The 21561-nt window shown below is 42.6% G+C and overlaps 1 protein-coding gene and 1 long non-coding RNA gene across 3 annotated transcripts in view; one reads left to right on the forward strand and one right to left on the reverse strand.

The window, feature by feature from the left end:
• Window positions 1–8972: 8972 nt before the first annotated feature.
• LOC132017646 (uncharacterized) lies at window positions 8973–15491 on the reverse strand. Its single transcript, XR_009404349.1, has 3 exons — window positions 14882–15491; window positions 9542–9765; window positions 8973–9394 (listed from the first exon to the last, which is right to left on the reverse strand). It is a non-coding gene; the product is annotated as an uncharacterized LOC132017646 (long non-coding RNA).
• MRS2 (magnesium transporter MRS2) overlaps window positions 14300–21561 on the forward strand; it is a 39818-nt gene continuing 32556 nt past the window's right edge. The window contains exons 1-4 of one of the 2 annotated variants that reach the window (XM_059399551.1): window positions 14300–14586; window positions 16318–16391; window positions 19064–19100; window positions 20259–20371. In XM_059399551.1, coding sequence (XP_059255534.1) covers window positions 14397–14586; window positions 16318–16391; window positions 19064–19100; window positions 20259–20371 — 414 coding nt within the window. In that variant the 5' untranslated portion in view covers window positions 14300–14396. Of the gene's footprint in view, window positions 14587–15518; window positions 15600–16317; window positions 16392–19063; window positions 19101–20258; window positions 20372–21561 lie in introns of those variants that run through there. The other variant, XM_059399552.1, reaches the window with a different exon arrangement.

The raw sequence follows: 21561 nt of genomic DNA on the forward strand, positions 1-21561 counted from the left end.
GAAGCAGGCTCCCTGCTGAGCAGAGAGCCCGATGTGGGACTCAATCCCAGGACCCTGAGATCATGACCTGAGCCAAAGGCAGCGGCTTAATCCACTGAGCCACCCAGGAGCCCGCTGGTGCTTCTTCTATTTTGAAAAAAAGAAATCCTCACATTCTTGGGGCACCTGGGTGGCTCCGTAGTTAATCGTCTGCCTTCAGGTCCTGATATCAAGGTCCTCAGATCAAGCCCCGTGATCGAGCCCCGTGTTTCTCTCTCTACCACCTCCCACTCGTGCTCTCTGTCTCAAATGAATACTATATGGTTAACGTAACATAAAAATCAATCAATCAATCATGGCACATAGCCCAAAGCCCAGCCAACTTGGGTGGGAACTCCCAGATCCTAGTATGCATATATATCTGACGTGCATGCTAATTTTGGTTGATTTACATTTTTAATGATATTCTGCCTAGCAGCAAAGGGATGCTCTTCTGTAACTTAAGAGTTTCATCATTATTTTAAAATACAGAATGACAGAAAAATTTAAAAAAATAACACAAATTTTAAAAAGAAATACAATTTTTCTTCTTATTATTTTTTTTTAAAATCCTCGTGTTCTAAACCACTTTTTTGTGAATGATCATAAGAAGAAAGTATAAATCCATGATGATAATATTCTGAGGCTAACATATTTAGCCTATAATATAGATAATACTATTTATTTATTTAAAAAAAAAAATACCAGCATCCGCTCAGAGTGACGTGTGGAGCTGCTGTAGAGGAATGGCTCCTGCTTGCAGAACACTGAGGTGTCCGTGATGTCACTGGGCTGGGGTTGCCTTGACAAAGTCCCACAGAGTCAAGATTAACAGAAATGTATCGTCTCTTGGTTCTAGAGCCTGAGGTCCAAGATCAAGGTGTCAGCAAGTGGTTTCTTCTGAAGCCTCTCTCGTAGCTTGTCGATGGCTGTTTTCTCTCTGTGTCTTCACACGGTCTTCCTTCTGCCCACGACTGTGTCCTGATTTCCCCTTATAAGGACACCAGTCACTGGAATAGGGCCCACTCAATAACCTCACTTCAACTGAACTATCTCTTTAAAAACCTAGCATCAAATACAGTCACATTCTGGGACAATGGGGCTTAGGACTTTAACATGTGAATTTCAAGGGAGAAATAATTCAGCTCATAATATTCATTATTTGTAATCATAGCCATCCTGATTCTAGCCAATCACACCGCCTTCCGGTTACACAATGTTCGTCCTAAAGGGCATTCAGTTTACATCTGTTTGTTATACCCAGTAACTCCCTTGCTAGGGGCAGACAGGCCTACAGGTCTTAGAGTGCCCTGCAGCAGAGTTTAAAGCTGGTGGCCAATGAAAAACACTAATCATCACAAGTTTCAAAAGCCTTTAACTTTTTTTAAGATTATCTATTTATTTATAAAGATTCGACTTATTTATTTGTCAGAGAAAAAGAGAGCCCAAGCAGGGAGAGCAACAGGCAGAGGGAGAAGCCGACTATCTGCTGAGCAGGGAGCCTGATGCAGGACGCAATCCCAGGTCCCGGGAATCATGACCTGAGCTGGAGGCAGACGCTTAACCAGCTGAGTCACACAGGTGTCCCTTAATTGTGTATTCTAGAGAGAGAAAGAGTGGGGGCCCGTGTGTGTGCTCAAGTGTGGGGGGAAGGGGAAACGGAGAGAGGGAATCTTAAGCAGATTCCATGCTAAGCACCAAACCCACCCTGGGGCTTGAACCCACGACCCTGAGATCATGGCCTGAGCTAAGATCAAGGGTCAGATGCTTAACCAAGGCACCCAGGAGGCCCTCAGAAAGCCTTCAAAGGGGGTGCCTGGGTGGCTCAGTGGGTTAAATCCTCTGCCTTCCTCTCAGGTCATAATCCCAGAGTCCTGGGATCGAGCCCCACATCAGGCTCTCTGCTCAGCAGGGCTCTCTCTCTGCCTACCTCTCTGCCCACTTGTGATCTGTCTGTCAAATAAATAAATAAAATCTTTAAAAAAAAAAAGTCTTCAAAGGATCGTTCAGTTGCATGAGGCAGCTTAGAAGGATGAGGCAGGAGTCAGAGCTGACGTGATTATTGGTTCCTTCACCCTTTGATTTGATTTTGTGTATCTGTTGGCCTGTTGGTTCATACCTTCTCTGGAGCTTTCTGGATACGACTTGAACCCAGCTGTAAGGAGACATGGAAGGAAGAAGCAGGCCATTCCAGTCTGGCAGGTGGCGGTTTTAAATAAACAAAGGGAACATTCATGTGAGGCTTGTCTCGTGAGGAGCGGGACGAATGGATCCCCACATCCACCTGCCGTATCTAAAACATTTATAAAGACGCTGTAACTGGGTTCAGTCATGTGTACCGTTCAGGTGTTCTCAGCACCGTGTCACCGTCTCAAAGCTGTGTCCTTGGAGCACTGGGAGTGAGAAAAGCAAGGGGAACCCACATTCCCAGGACAGGGGAGGAGGGAGAAGCCTCCGAGGCCAGAGTCTACCTCACCAGCCAATCATGTCTTTTTCATGACCTTCCCCAACACGGCAGCGTACATCATTTGGATCAACGATCTCCTTTATTCTTACACACTCTCGTTTCTGGAAATGAAGAATGAATTACAGCACTCTCTTGCAGAATACCAGAACCCGTGTGAGAATGGATCTGTCATGACCCGTAAGGACTAGAATAACGAGCTTCGCTTTTTTAAATGAGTTCTGCTTAGCGGCAGGGCAAGAAGTGGCTGGGCTGACTTTCCTTGCCTGCAGGACAGCTGGAAGGAGATGCAATAGTGAAGCTTTTCTTTGGGGCGCCCAGGGGGCTCAGTGGGTTAAGTGTCGGAGTCTTGATTTCGGCTCAGGTCATGATCTCAGGGTTCTGGGATGGAGCCCCGAGTGGGGCTCCACACTCAGCCCAGAGTCTGCTTGTCCCTCTCCCTCCACACCTTCCCCTGCTGGTGCTCTGTCTCTCTCAAATAAATAAACAAAATTTTTAAAAAGGAAGAGAAAAGAAACTTTTCTTTGAGTAATCCCATTTGTGGAACAGTTGACTCTCTCTCACAAGGAGTTGGTTGTGACGCTCTTGTTTCTGGAACAGAAAAGCTATTTAAACAGAGCAATGTCTCCTCGGGGGTGATGTAACAGTCGGCGATGGAGAGAAACAAAGCTTTCACAGAAGAAGACAACCTAAGTTCAAAATCCTTTCCACACTTCAGGGAAGCCGCCATTCCCTTCATTCACAATTAAATTATTTTTGTCACTCACCAGAAGCAAGACTTTCTCTGATTCCAAGTCAACAAAACTGTTACTCACTTTTTCAGCTTGAGTCTGTGAACTGGCACCTCCCTTAGGAATGATTTCACTCTGCCAAACTAAGTTTCATTTTTCTGTCTCTCAGATCTAAATTATTTATACCTATAATCATTAAGCAAGGGGTGTAAATATCTTATTTACATAAGTCTGAAGTGAAGTGGAAATTAGAGGAAGGCATATCTGAGGTTGCTGATTTTTTTTTTTTTTTTTTTTTTTTTTACTGTTGTTGGTAAACTGAGTATCTTTTCATCATTCGGCTTTGGAGCAATAGAACAAGCAATGAAAATACATTAAAGCCTGTTCTCCACTATTCATTTTTTTTTTTTAAAGATTTTATTTATTTGACAGAGAGAGACACAGCAAGAGAGGGAACATAAGTGGCGGGGGAGCCGGAGAGGGTAAAGCAGGCTTCCTGCCGAACGGGGAACCTGATGCGAGGCTCCGTCCCAGGACTGTGGGACCATGACTTGAGCTGAAGGCAGACACTTAACAACTGAGCCACCCAGGCGCCCCCATTATTCATTTTTTCACACCACGGACAGGCTAACTGACCTTAATTCTAGAAGACCCCAGCACAGATTTTCTTTTCTTTCTCTCTTTTTTAAATTCCAAAATAAAATCATCACTATCCTTTGGCACCAGCAAGCGTGTTTGGATGACTCTGGCTGACTCTATCATCATTAAAAAGCTACTCCCAGCAAAATCTTAGATGCCCAGTGTGGACTACCAATTTTTTTAGGAAGTGCTTTGGAAGAGTTTCTTTAACTCACTGACAGTTAGTGAGGTAAAATAGTACTACCTCTTAGCACCCAGGAGGGTTTTTGTTTTGTTTTTGTTTTCAGGTACAATGTCTGAAGCCACAGGGGACTTAGCAAGTGGAAGACTTTGATGAAAGCAAACTACCCCCTGCTGTGAACAGCCAGGAGAGAAGTTAACCATTACAAGATACCAATTTTGCAGGAAATTATGTCACTGAGGCAGAAGTTACTGATTAACTGCAGTCCGGTGTCTGGTGTCTGGATTAATGGACGGAGCTGCTTTAGTGAGCCCTGATGTTCTGATGTCATTCAAAGTTTGGAAATTCTAATTTAGAAAACCTGTATCAGTCAGCAAGACCATGACAGCGTAGGAAGTAGTATTATTGAGGCCAGACACTCTAGTATTTCCTCCTCACATATATTGATTTCTACTGTAATTATAAACTAACTACAGAAGTTTCAGTGATTACACAATATATTTTTCAGCCCCTCGGTTTTATGTCCTGTTTGATCATTTCCCAGTGACATTTTCAGATAGTGCAGCAAAACCATAGGGGGTGTAGAATTGAAAAGCATTTCTCAAAACATCTATGTGAACAGGCGAGAAGGCTTTAAGTCCATTTAAGTTAAAATGCAGTGAAACCTTACCTATTAAAAACCCAGCACACCCTGAGCTCTGCCTAACTGATTTTCCCCATGATTAACTCAACAAATGACAAACAAAGCAAAAGTTAAATCAGGAATGCATTCAAGCCAGAAGGGGGAAAAGAGGAAAGTAGAAACAAATCACCACATGACATTTATTCCAAGAGGCACGTTTTTCCCCGCCATCTTTAAACCAGGGTGTACCTTACAGTCAATGAAGTCTTGCACCTGCCCATGACCAAGTGGCGTATTGGATCGTGTGAACAAGGAGGAATCTGGCCATACCGTTCACGTTGCCACCCCATGAGCTCAGCTATGTGCATGGTTGGTGCCTCACATGCTAAGCTTAACTGACTTTTTAAATTTTTTTTTTAAGATTTTATTTATTTATTTGTCAGAGAGAGAGCGAGCAAGAGCGAGCACAGGCAGACAGAGTGGCAGGCAGAGTCAGAGGGAGAAGCAGGCTCCCTGCGGAGCAAGGAGCCCGATGCGGGACTCGATCCCAGGACGCTGGGATGATGACCCGAGCTGAAGGCAGCTGCCCAACCAACTGAGCCACCCAGGCGTCTCCTTAACTGACTTTTTAAATGAATTTTTTTTTTTTTAAGATCACACCAGGACTTAACACGGAAGCAAAAAAGTTTTAGGAAAGTCTTTACCAACATTTTGCTTACATTTTCTCACTTATGTACAAGAAAGTTACCCAAGAAAAACTTAGGTCTAAATGAAATCTGAGAAACAGCTTTCAGTAAGTAATAAAACTTTAAACAACATATAAGAAAGAGGGGCGTCTGGGTGGCTCACTTGGCTAAGCATCTGTGTTGGGTTCAGGCCATGATCCTGGGGTCCTGGGATCCAGCCCCCTATTTGGCTCCCTGGTTATCAAGCCCCCTGCTGGGCTCCTTAAGCAGTGGGCACCCTCTGCCCTTCCCCCTGCTCCCACCAGCTATTTCTCTCTCTCTCAAAAAAACAAAAACAACAAAACAAACAAACAAAAAACCCTATAAGAGAGTATGATGTCATCATTTTTTTGAAACCTTTTCTTTGTTAGGGTTACATAAATAATGGGCATCTTGTACATCACAAGTTTTTTTTAATTATTTTCATTAACATATAATGTATTATGAACAGACGAGAAGGCTTTAAGTCCAAGTCTGTGAGTCATCAGGGTTACACATTTCACAGCACTCACCATAGCACAAACCCTCCCTTGTGTCCATAACCCAACCACCCTCTCTCTATCTCCCTCCCCCCAGCAACCCTCGGTTTGTTTCCTGAGATTAAGAGTCCCTTATAGTTTGTCTCCCTCCTGATCCCATCTTGTTTCATTATTTCCTCCCCCTCCCCCCACAATCTCCTGCCCTGCCTTTCAAATTCCTCATTATCAGTGAGGTCATACGATAATTTTCTTTCCGTGATTGACTTATTTCACTCAGCATAATACCCACTAGTTCCATCCACGTTGCTGCAAATGACAAGATCTCGTTTCTTTTGATGGCTGCATAGTATTCCATTGTGTGTGTATACCACATCGTCTTTATCCATTCATCTGTTGATGGACATCTAGGTTCTTTCCATAGTTTGCCTATTGTGGACATTGCTGCTATAAACGTTCAGGTGCACCTGTCCCTTCGGATCACTACGTTTGTATCTTTAGGGTAAATACCCACTATTGCGATTGCTAGGTCGTAGGGCAGCTCTATTTTCAACTTTTTGAGGAACCTCCATGCTGTTTTGCAGAGTGGCAGCACCAGCTTGCATTCCCACCAACAATGTAGGAGGGTTTCCTTTTCTCTGCATCCTCACGAGCATCAGTTGTTTCCTGACTGGTTAATTTAAGCCATTCTGACTGGTGTGAGGTGGGATCTCATTGAGATTTTGATTTGTATTTCCCTGATGCCGAGTGTACATCACAAATGTTTTACTTGGAAAGAGTGTGATTCCGGTCCAGGAGCATCAGTCCTGATGTGTAATTTGGTTACGATCCAGTCCCTCCCAGCGCCTTCCACGTGAGCTGGAAGCCCCACCACCTGCTCTACCCTGACAAGCCTCTGTCCTTGCTTCTGCCATCATGTCTCCGCCCCTAAAATCAGAGCGTCCCTGGGAAAGTAGGAAGCAAAACTGGTGGCTGCTTCCACAGGTTCCTGCCATCGTCAGCCAGTTGTGATTTTACGACATTATGGAAATCAAGAGTTCAATCAGTAGGAAATTCACCTTTAGAATCATGAGCCAGCTCCCCAAAGTTTCACTGACTGCCGCAGAAAAGAATAACAGAGGTAGATACATTCCCAATAGGAAGGGTTGGAGCAGAAGTGGCATCTAGCTAACCACCCATTGGCTCAATCTGGAGCCCACTCCCTGTACTCTCTTGTAAACTTACATGACGCCCTCCTGGATTGCAATTTGGATCATACGAGATTTTTTCCTTGGGCATTTAGGGCTGTATTAGAAATGTACACATGCATCTCCATCAGTTTTAAAACTTCCTTTCTGGGGCACCTGGGTGGCTTAGTGGGTTAAGCCTCTGCCTTCAGCTCAGGTCATGATCTAAGGGTCCTGGGATGGAGGCCCGAGTCTGGCTCTCTGCTCGGCAGGGAGCCTGCTTCCCCACCCTCCCCCTGCCTACTTGTGATCCCTCTCCGTCAAATAAATAAATAAAATCTTCAAAAAAAAAAAAAAAAAAAACTTCCCTTCCTATATTTGGCAAACTGCAGAAGGCCTAGAACATGTCAATGAAATTCCATTCTTCTCACATTATCCTAGATGATTCCTAGCCAAACATGGCTTGCCATCCTTGGAGAGGAGACAGAAGAAGAATGGCATATCCTATGGTGAGTTGGGTTTTTAGAAGACTAGAATGGTAACATTTAATAATAGAACACACGTCAGACATGTCATTACTCTATTGAACTGTCTCTCCCAATCTGAAATTCTTGAAAGTAATTTTTTAAAAGATTTTATTTATTTATTTGACAGAGAGACAGATCACAAGTAGGCAGAGAGGCAGGCGGAGAGAGAGAGGGAGCCCGATGTGGGGCTCGATCCCAGGACCCTGAGATCATGACCTGAGCTGAAGGCAGAGGCTTTAACCCACTGATCCACCCAGGTGCCCCAAAAGTAATTTTTCATCAGATTTGCTGTCTTGTGTTCTTGGCTGTATCCGGGGCCAATTCAAGTGTATTACAATATGAAGGGCATGTACGTTTATTTTTTAAAGCATAGGAGTGTACACTTACGAGGCCCACTATCTTCACAAGCCAAAACGTAAACTTTTGACAGAAGCTAACTCTTCATAAAAAGAAAAAAAAAAAACAAACACCGACTCAGATTTAGCACCTTATCAATCCATACACCTGCGGATCGGATATAAACATGGAGACTCCAGATGTCTGCACAAACCATGTGCTTTCTTCAAAGTTTAGTTTTAACACTTTTATTCAAAGAACTTCTTTAAAACAGCTGGATGGTGCAGCAATCTTTCCTGTACAATGCTACCTGACCACGCTGATTTTGAAAATTATCACTAAGAGAAATGCAATGCCCAGTGGGCATGAATGTCAATTTATAAGAATGGAGACAGAGTTCAGAGCCCTGATGGGTGGGATGCCTGGGTGGCTCAGTTGGTTAAGCAGCTGCCTTTGGCTCAGGTCATGATCCCAGCGTCCTGGGATCGAGTCCCACATTGCGGCTCCTTGCTCAGCAAGGAGCTTGCTTCTCCCTTTGTCTCTGCCTGTGCTCATTCTCTCTGACAAATAAATAAAATATTGGGGGAAAAAAAAAGAGTCCTGATGGGTAATTCAGTTGTGATGGTTAATTTCATGGGCTGGCTTGAGAAGACACAGATAGAACAGTATTTCTGGGTGTCTGTTAGGGTGTTTCTGGATGAAATTAGCTTTTGAATCAATACAGTCAGGAAACTGTTGTTCCTAGCCTGGGTGAGCATCATTTCATATTTAGGGGACCTGATTAGAAAAAAAGAAAAGCAGAGGAATTCGCCACTTCCTTCTTTCTGCCTCACTGCTTACCCTGGGATGTCTGCTCTCATCTCCTGCTCTCAGACTGGCACGTAAGGCATGGGTTCCCCTGGTTTTCAGGCCTGAGACTCAAGATGGATTCACATCACCGGCTTGGCCGGGTCTGCAGTGTGCAGAGGCCGGCGCGGCAGATCGTGGGACTTCTCAGCCATTATCATCGAGGGGGCCAATTCCTCATAATAAATTTCCTTTTCTACTGTTGGTTCTGTTTCTCTGGAAGATCCTGACTAATCTACTAACTGCACTTCTGATTCTTAGGTTAGGAATTCCCTGCATCACTTCACTCTGAAAGCAGGTGTTAAAATCGTTAATAAATAATTAAGCACGCATAGGAATAGTGCTCCCTCCTGTGGCCAAAGTCCCAAAAAGTTTTCAAACGTGGGGATGTTCTTGCCTGAAACCGCCAGGTGGATCACAACAGAGCCAGACCCCAGAGAAGCCGACTTACCACAGCAGGTGCTTTGTGTGTGTGAAGATGATGTGGTTTAAAGGCTGGCCTTGTGGTTTCAGGTCAGGGCACAGAGAGATCAGGACACATGTTGAAGTTGTAAAACAAAGAAAAATAAAATTTAACTCAGCTCTGGAGTGTGGTAACATTAGATTTGGATATTTTAATGTCTACAGTGTGTGAAGAAGATGTCTTCTTTAGAGGAAGATCTTCTAAAAGGAAAAAAAAAACAGATAGTAAAGAGTCACAGAAGTCTGAACTTAACAGCAAATTAAACCAGAGGGAAACATAAAACCATAATGTCTAATTTACTTCTGATCTGTATCACTGTATTTCCCCTCAGCAAAATAATTTCGTACCTTAAATGATGGCAGAGTACTCCATCTGGTGGTGGAGCTGGGTGGGAATAAGACGTTTGGGCATGGGATGCCTGGGTGGCTCAGTCATTAAGCATCTGCCTTCAGCTCGGGTCATGATCCCAGGGTCCTGGGATCGAGCCCGCATGGAGCCCTGCTCAGCGGGAAGCCTGCTTCTCCCTCTCCAACTCCCCCTGCTTATGTTCCCTCTCTCGCCGTGTCTCTCTCTGTCAAATAAATAAATAAAATCTTTTTAAAAAAAGAAGAGGTTTGAACATATCCGTAAAGATTTAGAAGTATTAGGGGAAAGTGGGGAGGGGTTGCTAAGAGAAGGTAGCAAAATAATTATCAGGTGGTATTAAGGTCAGAACAGGAGACTTGAATTTTATGGGCCCCAATCAACTAAGGATTAAGCTATGGGAAAGCAGTATATGAATTTCCTAGGGCTGCTGAAACAAAGTACCACAACCCAGGCTTAAAACAACAGAACATTATCCTCTCGCAGCTCTGTGCTAGAAGACCAAAATTAACGATCTCAGCAAGACCACAGTCCCCCTAAAGGCTCTAGGGGAGAATCCATCCTTGCTTCTTTTGGCTTCTGGTGGCTTCTGGTGTCCTTGGTTTGTGGCTGCATCACGCCACTCTCTGCCCCCACCTTCACATGGTTCTGAGTGTCCAAGTCTTCCTCTCCTTTCTCTAGTAAAGACAGCAGTCCTTGAATTTAGGACACACCCTAAATCCAGGATGATTTCGTCTTGAGGCTCTTAGCTAGTTAAACCTGCAAAGTCTTTGCTTTCAAATTGGGTCACATTCTGAGGTTCTGAGAGGTCCGTTTCCAACTCACTACAGATTGACTTTGTTTCCTTCACTCCTCTATCCCTAGAACCTGCAAATAGGCTCCACAAGTACTTGTGAAATAAACAAGTTCATCAACGAATCCAAGTGCAAAGATTCAAGGTTTCTGAGGAATGTAAGTGTTTATACTGAGGTGTCAAGGGGGTGGGGGGGTGAAGCACCATAGTCCGTTACCAGATGAATCACCAGATGTAAATTTCAAAAAGAATATTCTCAGGAGCCATTACACAACTCTTGGACCTAGCATCTGAGTGGAAGACATAAAAGGGTTAGAAGGGTTAGAAGACTGTTGACTCAAGGCCATACACTATGTGGAAAATCTAGAAAATCTTCCAGAGAAAGATTCCACTCACTTCAAGTCTAGTGAGTGGAACTTCTTAAGATTCCTCCAAGGGCTTAGAAAGGTCACGGAGACTCATACCTAAGCAGGGGATAGATAGCAGCTCTATGCCAGGGAAGTAACTGTGTTCCCTCTAATGGTACACGAATCCTAGGGTATAGACCATGGGAAAAATCAGTCTGGGTTGTTTTTTTAAAGTATCCTGTCCAAAAGAGCAGCATGTGGGGAAGAGAGAAACCTGGTCCTTTGAGGCAAGAAGAGGTAGACTCTGGGGACGCCTGGGTGGCTCAGTTGGTTAAGCAGCTGCCTTTGGCTCAGGTCATGATCCCAGCGTCCTGGGATCAAGTCCCGCATCAGGCTCCTTGCTCAGTGGGGAGCCTGCTTCTCCCTCTGCCTCTGCCTGCCATTCTGTCTGCCTGTGCTCGCTCTCTCCCCCCTCTCTATCCGACAAATAAATAAAATTTAAAAAAAAAAAGGTAGACTCTGTAAATGATCAGGAGGGTCACTGTTCATATCAAAAGAATGGCAACCAGATAGGCCTAGGGGAGGGGGAGGGCTTCCAGAGAACTCTGGACCAGCCCACAAAGAGGTCAGCTTTAAAACCTGCCCTGCCTGTAGAGATCATGATGCCATCTTTTGGTAAAAATGTTCCATTCATTCTTACTTGGCCTCACTGCCCCCAGCAAGTCAGAAATGGCATCCACAGAATAAGAAAGGGGGTGGGAAGTGATTGGGGGAGGTGACTAGGATCTCCAGCCACACCAAAAATTCTTCATTGCCTCCAGGCTCAACAAGAAGAGAGGAATCAAGTCTTTTCTTGAATGAAGATTGCCGCAGTAATTAGTGTATAGGGTCTGATATTGCAAATTATTGAATTGAAACTAGTATATGGAGCGGACCTTTTCAATTACTGAATTGATGCTGGAGAGAGCATAGGACTGAGAGACCAGGAGAGTCATGGAACCCACCCAAGTTTTTAAGAGGCCGGAGAAGGACTAGCACCACTCAGCAGGTTTGCAGGGACAAAAATAAAGTGTCTTCTATGATTACACCCCATGAATGCCATGTGTTCCAAGTACTAGTCATAGTGGTTTCAGATGATGAGTTGCATAATCTGGGCTAGATAGAGAAGGGAGAAGAGCTTGCAGGGGTCTGATGGGAGACTAGAATTGTAGTGGGTATAAAGCCTCCAGGAGGTTAGGGTCAGAGAGTGTATTATTGGTATTTCTGACACAAAACAGTTCTGGATGAGAACACAGTCCAGAGAGTGAGCCTGGTTTGAAGCAACTGACATGCTTTGGCGCTCCAGAGCTAAGGAACGGGATTAAAGAAGCTGAAGGCTAAATTGTTATACAGGTGCAAAAGACTTCTGGGATTCTGTCATGGCTTGGGTTGAATAGGAAGATGACAATCCAGATCCCATTCCCTACCCCTCTACTGTTCCTACCAAGATCACCAGGAAACTCCAAAGTGTCACTTCCAACAGAGGCAATGCTCATTTCTCAGCTTCCTTGTCAGTAGCATTTGACATAATTAAGCACTTCCTCATTCCTAAAACTCTTCTGCTTCAAGGATTCCACCCTTTGATTTTACTCCTTTCCTGGCCACCCCTTTTCATATTCTTCTGTTGGATCCATCTCTTGTCCTTAACCATTAAATGCTAGAGGATCTAAAGCTCAATCATAAGAACTTTTCTGTTTACTGTCTCACTTCCTACGAGATCTTACTCTTATGACTTTAAATACCTCTATATGGCCCCCAATATATATGTCTACCACCAACATCTCCCCAAAACTCCAGACTGTTTACTTGATATCTCTGCTTAGACATCTGTTTAACAGAGCCTTCAAATTTAACATGTGCAGAAGCAAATGCCATCCCATAAACTGATCTCCAACTAAACTTCTTCCATTCTAATAGATGGCATCATGACTGCCCAGTTGTTTAGGCAAAATATTTTGCAATCAACTTCGTCGCCTCTTTACTTAATCCCTCTTGCAAATCTTGTCAATTCAGTCTTCACTATGTAGCAGCAAACTCAGCCTGTCTCCCCTTCCCCATCACCTGCCTTGGCACACACCATCATCACTATCTTTACACTTAACTCTTTGTAATCTCTTCCTCACATAGCCAGAACAATCCACTTAAACATAGATCAGATAATTACTTCTCTGCTCATTGAAGTCACCCCATGGCTCCCACCCTTCCCAGATTAAATTCCAGATCCTTGATATGAATTGCAACACGATGAGTCTAGCTCGGTCCCAGAGCTTTTCTAAGACTTTGCAAGGATATCTTAAACAGAGCTGTCTCACTGAGCTAGGGTTATTTTTTTTTTTTTTTTAAGAATTATCACATTATGTCATAGAGTGGTCTCTGAAGGCATGTTTTTGGAAGATACACTTCATCACTGAAGCTGTTAATAAAATGAAAAATCTACCAGGTAGGTTCTTTCTAGATTTTAATGCTTTATGTTCTCCTTTTCTCTCAGTGCTAAAATCAAACATCCTGTCTTCTGTGAAGTCTTCTGTCTACTGGTTTCCTAATTCAGCTTCATTCTCAATACCCTACAGGGAAAAAAAGAAGAGAAAAAGGAGAAAGCTCTGTTTTGTTTCCTTAGCTGTGTTTATACATAGTGATTGAATGGAAATCTGTGAAACTCATGTCTGTCACTACTGTGGAAGGGACAAGTCTATTAACTCACTTAAAAATATGCATATAGGGGCACCTGGGTGGCTCAGTGGGTTAAGCTTCTGCCTTCTGCTCAAGGTCAGGATCTCAGGGTCCTGGAATCGAGCCCCACATCGGGCTCTCTGCTCAGCGGGGAGCCTGCTTCCCCCCCCCCACCTGCTTCTCTGCCTATTTGTGATCTCTGTCAAATAAATAAATAAAATCTTTTTAAAAATGTATACTGTATTTAATCACTTCTAAAACCTACTCTTTTTTTCACATTTAAAGACCAAAATTGGGATGAGTCTGGAAATGATGTAATTAGAAAGCATAATTTATAAGCATTTTTTCTTTCTTGGTGGTACATAGTGTTAAACGACTCCTTGAAATTCATACTGTCTTCCAGTTGATTAAATACAGAGTGTAAATCTTGTGGGTTTATGTTCCTCAATACTCAGCCGCACAAGTTTAGTCCCTCATTCCGTAGTGCAGTTCATTGTTTCTACTACACTAAATTTAAATACAAACTGAGTCAGGAATGGGCATTTGCGCATCTTATCGTCTGTATGAAAATCCTCCGGAACCTGCAAAGCATGATCCCAGCCCGGGGATTTCTTCAAAATACTAGTTACTAGGGATAACCCTTCCCGCGTACGGCTGACCTCTCCAAGGGCGCAAGGGTCAGATCTAGGTCCCACATCCCCCGCCGTACAGGTGAGCGCGCCCCGCCCTCCAGTCCAAGCCCGTCCCCCGCCCTTTCCAGGTACGAGACGCGAACTCTGATTGGCCACGGGACGCAAGGAGCTCGCCCGCAAAGCACCTTCCGAGCATGCGCGATAGGGGAGGCGCAGGCGCGACGCGGCCCGCGCATGCTCAGTACGCGGCGGTCGCACGTTTAAGCGCCCGCGCCGGTCGCGTCGGTGCCGGCGAACCAGCCGCTGACCGGCATGAAGGCCTGGGGCGTTAGGGTAACTTTCTGCTTGCTCCAGCGCCATGGAATTCCTGCGGAGCCTGAGCCGGCTGCTGCCCAGCGTCGTGGGGCTGCCCCGGCGCACGCTGTGTACTCTGGCCCGGAGCCTGACCCCTGGGGCGCGCCCCGTTGTCGTCTGCGGCCGCGCGACCCTATTCCTCAGGCAGAGCCGGGCCGCGCCCCTGTGCGCACCCCTTCGGCCCCGCGTGGCAGGTACTGCGCTCCCCGCCCCGCAGCCTGGTACGCAGGTCTTGCGGTGTCCCCAGAGCCCCGACCCGACCGCCGGACCCCACCCGGCGTGACCGTGGCTACCCCGCGCAGGCCTCGGACCCGGGTCTGCCCTTGTGGCGCCCGTGCGGGAGTGCTGGAGGCCCCCAGTGCGGACCCGCCGGTGCGTAGTGACCCCTTGGGGCCCTCACGTCCTCGCTGCAGATCTCCCCGCTGGAGCGCTCTTATGCGAAGAGTCTGTTCTTTGTTTGTTTTTTTTTTAAGACAGGTTAACCCTTACCTAAGTGTTTTTCTTCCCAGTCTTTCCTCCTTTGCGCGTTGATGCGTTTTCCCAGTTCAGCTAAGGAATGGGGAAGCACCTGTAGATGAGGCTGAGCACTTGAAGGGTTTCATAGTAACAGTTGCTCCTGAGAGAAATCTGTTTTCACGGACGGCGTAGCAAGCTGCAGGGGTCAGCGTAGTGGGGAGGAGGAGGCATCGGCGTTAGTTATTTCTTCGCCAAATGATAAAGCCTGATGCTATGTCAACATTTGCACAAATGTCGGAATGTAGGTGCGCATGTTGCCCAGAAACCGGCGACATTAAAAATGTATGGCTCTCAAAAGGATTGCGCTGTTCTCAAGTTTTCTCAGTTTTATGCTCAAAAGTCTTAAGTCACGGCACCACCTTCCCCACGCTCACCAGAGAGTCTGAACTGGGGTACGCCCCAAATTCCCTCCTTTAATAACTCTTGGGAGCCCAGTTTCAGCCCATCTGCTGTTTTAAGACAAGCACTGAGATTCAGAATCCCGAAACATTGTATCTAACTTGTGGCTGATGAGCAAATGAATCTCAGTGGAAACATTTTTATCTAACTTGGGGAAAGACTGTCTAACTTGAGAAACAACAAACCTCAGATGGGACACTATATGTAACGGGAAGGAATAAGATCGGAAATGAGAATATATCTGCACTTTCCATGGAGTCAGCATGATTACTTTGGAAGCAGAAAATAATTGGTAATATTTTTACACTTTCTGTCCATTGCTTTTATGTTTAGTATTTTGAATGTTTTGTCAGTAATTAAATTTATATGATTACACTTAGAACTCACTCCAACTCAGTCTCTAATCACACTTTAAATTTTGATTTTCAAAGAAGGATTTTTCTTCAGTTCATGGGGGTCTGCACTCCAGTTCAATGGCCTATTTCAAAAGTAGTCACTATGTCATGTGGAAAAGCTAATATGGAAGTAAAATCTAGGTTTCATAATTCATAGGTCAAATAATCCTAATATTGGAATGCTAAAACTGGTGGTATTTTAAGATCTATGTTTTCTAAAATACATGTACCAGTATAATTTTCATGAAGAGCCTTCTTAAATTATGCAAAAAAGATGAACATTTTCATCTCAGAACACTGTTATGTATTTGTTCATTTGACTTTGAGATACCAGTAATACTTAGAATAAAAGTGTTTGGAATCCATAAGTTGTTGTAGTACCTCGTCTAAGCCTTCCTCTGCCAAATCTAACATAAAAAGCATTCCCTGCCAAATCTTAACATAATCCCTAACAGATGTTAACATTAGCAAGTAAGAGTGTTTCTTTTTCCTCTAGGAAAAGGTTTCCAAAAAATAGTAAAGTAATCTGAAGACCGTATAATAGGACAGTTATATTGTAGCCATACGTTAATATCTATTGTATGATTACAGAGAATTCTCTAATTTATTCTTCAGGTGAAATGCGTCGGTTTAGAACTTCCGATGTCTCTCAAGCCACTTTGGCCAGTGTAGCCCCAGTGTTTACTGTGGTGAGTATGTATGGTACATTTGATAACTTAACATGAAGTATTTCCCATACTTACTGAGTTAACTGAGTTGGACTGGTCCACCAAGATAATACTTATTTTTTGTTGTATAGTGAATCATTATACTTGTAAGTCCTTTCTTCTTTGTGTTTTGCCGAGCTAATGACCGGGATGTCCGCTAGATTCACTTAACAGTATCCTTGAAACTTTGCTATTGATTGACTGGAGGTTTTCTTTAATCCTAGAACCGGTTCAAATCACACCTCAGCACTTCCCACTCAAGATTTCCTTGTGAATTTATGTAAAGTCCTTGAAGGCTATTAGCCATTGACCCTGTGCTATGCAATGTAATAAATGCAAAAGTATTTTGAAGGCAGTGAAATGTAATTTTTAAGAGTGGATGCTTTGAAGATTCATGATCTCTGCAACTGTCTCTGAAAAGCTTCAGGAGAAAATAAAATAAGAAATAATGTGTACCACAACCACATATTCTCGAAAGAAAAAAATTGGGCCATTGGGGCAAAATATTAGCAATATTAACAAAAATATTAGCAAAATAATTAGCATTCTAGATGAAAGTCACAGGGGAATTGGTTGTAAGATATTCTTGCAACTTTTTTGTTGGGCTTTACTTTTTTCAAAAAACAAAAAAGTTGAATTAAAAAAAGTAATGTGCTTGTTCTAAACTAGCATCCCTAAATTCAGATCTCAGCTGTGCCTCTTACTATTAACTTGGTGGACCTGAACAGGGTATGGTAACATTTTTATGCCTTTGTTTTCTCATCTGTAAACTAGGGGTGATAGTGCCTACCTTATCAAATTGTTGTGAGCTGTAAATTAACTCACACTGTATGTAAAATCCTCACCCATGTAAGCGTTCAATATATATATTAGCCATCATCATCATCATCATTATATAGGCTTATTTACATAAGTTTATTTTCTTTATAAACTATACAAAAACATAACCTCCAGAATTACATGTGAAAGTCATCACTGTTATTCAGTGTTCTAGAACATTTGGCCAGTTTGGTTAAGAATAGATTCAAATATTAAATATTGAAAGAAGATTCTTTGCAGGGGAAGTCATTGTATACCAAGAACACCTAAGAAAATTAGTTGATACTATTTGCTGTGAATTGTGTAAGACTGATGAATCAGACCTGTACCCCAGAAACAAGTAATACATAAATTTTTAAAAAAGAAAGAAAATTAGTTAATACTGTTTGAAATGAGAGCTTGCTAATCAGCTCATTCTACATGATGTTACTTTACAAGATAGACATTTAAAAAACATTTTGTATGATTTTTTTATCAGAAAATATCTCATTAAAGAAAAATGGTGAAGATAAATACTGAGATGCAAAAATAGTCATGTTGAGTTGAAAATGGAGCAGAGAGTGCAGAAAAGTAGGACATGAATATATATGAGTAGGAAAAGTCTGGGAGGACATTCAGTAAAATACTGGTATCGTTTTCTCTAAAATTTATCTTACTTCATGTGATGTATTTTTATTTCAAATTTTCTGCAGCAGATACATTATTTGTGAAATAAATTTGAGGAAAGTTAGCCTATTACACAAAATAAAGTTTCTTTTGATATAATTTGCCTTTAACAGTGATGGCTTATGGTACTCATACTGATCTTTGCTCAAGAAAAACAAGCTACAATATGCACTGGGGTTTTCTTCTGTTGCTGTTAACAGAGCACTCATACATTCCCATGGTAGTGACCCAGCACGTGTAACTTCAGCTATACCTTAGAGTCTTTCCGAACATGCATACTTAGTAGTAATTAATAATTAATAATTTAGTAGTACATTCCAGCACATATTCAAACTTGACAAGTATTCAATACTTGTGGACAAGTAAATATATTTTCAGAAAATAAATATATTTTCTGCTTCATGTCCTCTCTTCAAAAATCTAGAAGAGGCCTTTTCTGTAAATCTTTGTTGATTCTGCAACACTTACCAGAGAGACTTCATAGCCTCCAGTACTTAGAGTCACAGGATAAGCCACATGTGGTCTCACTCTGTTCAGAAGGCTAATGGATAGGAAATGTGAAGGACAGCATCAGGTGTTTCCTCTTCCAGAGAAGTCCTTGCAGCCATCCAGTGGCTTCTCTGGACCTTGTTTGACAGTTCAGGTACAAGGAGTTGATGTTCTTAAAGGTGGGTGTGAGTTCCACCTTAGCTTAGAATCCCTATGCCTTTTAGTGCTGCTGTCTCTTGTAATCATCTACAAGGCCCATGCAGGGTTCCTGCAAGAAACATGGCCAGTTATAAAAGCCACCCCCCCCCCCGAGGCAGAAGCAGAGGGATGGCTTCCTATCTGTAATTCTTTCATAGTCTTCCTTGTCCCATGAAATCTACCAGGCATTGGGCATTTTTACCATAATCAATGTTGCCTAGTAACACAGCTGATACTCCTTTATCAGATTTCCGGGGGAACCAAGACAGAAAGTTAATCAAAGGTTACATTTGTCCTAGCAGAAGAAAAAGGGGTTCTTTTAACCCTTAACTCATAACCGAATTTAGCCTAAAGAAGCAGTTAAGGCTTACCTGTGCACTTCCGCGTTTGGGAGCTCTCATAATACCATAACTGGTGTAATACTATAAAGAGCATACTCATTTGGGAGAAAATAATATTTTGTTTTTATTTTCTCTCTTCAGACAAAATTTGACAAAGAAGGAAATGTTACTTCTTTTGGTGAGTGTCTTTCATTATCTTATAAACCACTTTTTAAAAATCAGTGAATGAGTGAATCTCATGGAAATCAAGAAATTGCAGTGTTTTGAGTAGCATATTCTCTGTGTGTAGGGGTGTATTGAAAGAGCTCGATCCTCTGCGTTTGTCCACTAGTCCTAATTGGAACTGGCAACACCTGAACTGTGTGTGTTCTCCCAGAATTGGTTTCTGGTTTTTAACAGGAGCACTTTCTCTCTAACAGAAAGTTTAAGGAACTTTTTTAGTCTCCCTTTCCACACCCTAGTCCTCATGTACAGCTCCTGTTCCACATTTGAGGCAGATTTATGTAATGCTGCTGACGTTGCGATGGCAATGAGGGACAAGACTGGAGGGACAGGGCACTAGATGGCACTCTGCTGCTGATGGTGCTTACGGACAGTGGCTTTGTAAAAGGAAACTAAGCATCACTTTACTCTCTGACCTCAGATGCAGGCTTCATTCAGATTTCCCATGAGCTTCCAGTCCCATGATCCTGTTCCTGCTGCTGCTGAGATCCTGGTGGGAAATTTGGGGTATTTTTGGCCCATGATCTCCTTCAAATGACCGTTCTACTTAGTGCTCTGTCGCAGGTGTGATTGGACGCTATAACTATACCTGCTACTTCAATCACTTCTTGAGTTTCTTCATCCATTATGCTTTCTCTTGGGTAATAAGGTTAGTTTTCAGGTGGGAGAATCTAGTGAGAAAACCAACTGTCTTCTTGTTTTGTATTAGTCCAAGTACCAAGAAAATTGAATTCTCTGTTCACAGATTTAAAATACTGAAGATAGAAAACATTGGAAATGTAGTTCTGTATAATCTGTATTTTTTAAAAATGACCTGTCTCTGGAGCTAGAAATTGGTATTGTAAGTTTTAATTGTGTGTGGCTGTGGTTTTTTTTACTGGTCCCAAGAGACCTCTAAATGCAAAGGAATTTTATGAAGTATGAATAAGATGAAAAAAGAATTATTAGGGTTTGACCAAATTTTTATGTTTTTGAGGTAACAATGGCTATTAAAAAGACTCCTTTTGGCTTGTTTCTGGTAGTAGAAAATGAGGGTGGGAGGGGTGCTCTGATACTAACGTCTTCCATTAATTGGTTTGGCCCACTTGTTTTGTTGAACATATTTCTTTTATAGAAAAGAAGAAAACTGACTTACATCAAGAATTGGGTCTGCAAGCCAGAGATTTGAGGTTTCAGCATGTGATGAGCATCACAACCAGAAACAATAGGATCATCATGAGAATGGAGGTAAAGGACTTTATGTCATCTACATTTCTCACTGCAGTCTTTAAAAGGTTACTTCTTAGCCATCTTGAGCAGGATCTACGTTAAAAGCAATTCAATGAAATGGCTGTGTGAAACATAGGATACTTTATATTATAACATGTCATTATAGTGTAACTCCTCTTTCGTGGATTCTATATGTGAAAGGCATAACTGTGCTCTGTTTTATGTAGGAAAAGTTACGAGTGCAGTCTCTGTCCTTTCTCACTGCTTGAATTTGGGCTCTAGTTTCTGAAATGATAAGAGAAAGAATCATGATTTATAATAGACATGTTCAGTTGTATACAGTTACATGTCATCATATTATAAGCTCAGCTACCAAGAACATCGTGGTTCTCCAAATAGACCAGGAATATCCCCTGAAGTTTATCATTTTAACTTAAATTTTTATTTTAACTGAAAGCTTCTTAAAATAAATTGTATCTTTCCCTGCCTACTGAGAGTAGACTAAATATAATTTGACTTTATGTAGTGATTAAGAATAAATTTGAACCTATGTAATTTTAGTGAGCTAAAGTCTAGGGTTCAGAAATAGTTGAGACATGGTTCTTGATGGTGTGGGCCCTGCAGTAAACATCAGACTTCCTTTCTCCCCCGCCCCCTTTTTTTTTTTTAAGATTTAAGATTTTATTTATTTGAGAGAGACAGAGACTGCAAGCATGAGTGGGAGGAGAGGCAGAGGAAGAAGCAGACTCCCCACTCACCGGAGAGCCCAACATGGGGCTTGTTTCCAGGACCCTGAGAATGTGGCCTGAATCAAAGGCAGATGCTTAAGCAACTGAGCCATCCAGGCACCCCTGAAATCAGTTGCATTTCTATACTAACAATGGAGCAGCAGAAAGGAAAATTCAGAAAACTCCCATTTATAACTGTACCAAAAATAATAAAATACTTGGAAATAAACTTAACCAAGGATGTGAAAGACGTGTGCTCTGAAACTATAAAACACTGATGAAAAATTCAAGATGACTCAAAGACATGGAAAGATACTATGTGTTATGGATTGGGAGGATAAATATTGTTAAAATGTCTGTTCCGCCCAAAGCAGTCTGCAGATTTAATGTAGCCCCTATCAAAATACCAACAGCGTTTTTATTACATTTTTAAATTTTATTTATCCATTTGAGAGAGAGAGCATGAGGAGGATGAGGGGC

The sequence above is a fragment of the Mustela nigripes genome, chromosome 5 (assembly GCF_022355385.1).
Source record: "Mustela nigripes isolate SB6536 chromosome 5, MUSNIG.SB6536, whole genome shotgun sequence".
Classification (NCBI taxonomy): domain Eukaryota; kingdom Metazoa; phylum Chordata; class Mammalia; order Carnivora; family Mustelidae; genus Mustela; species Mustela nigripes.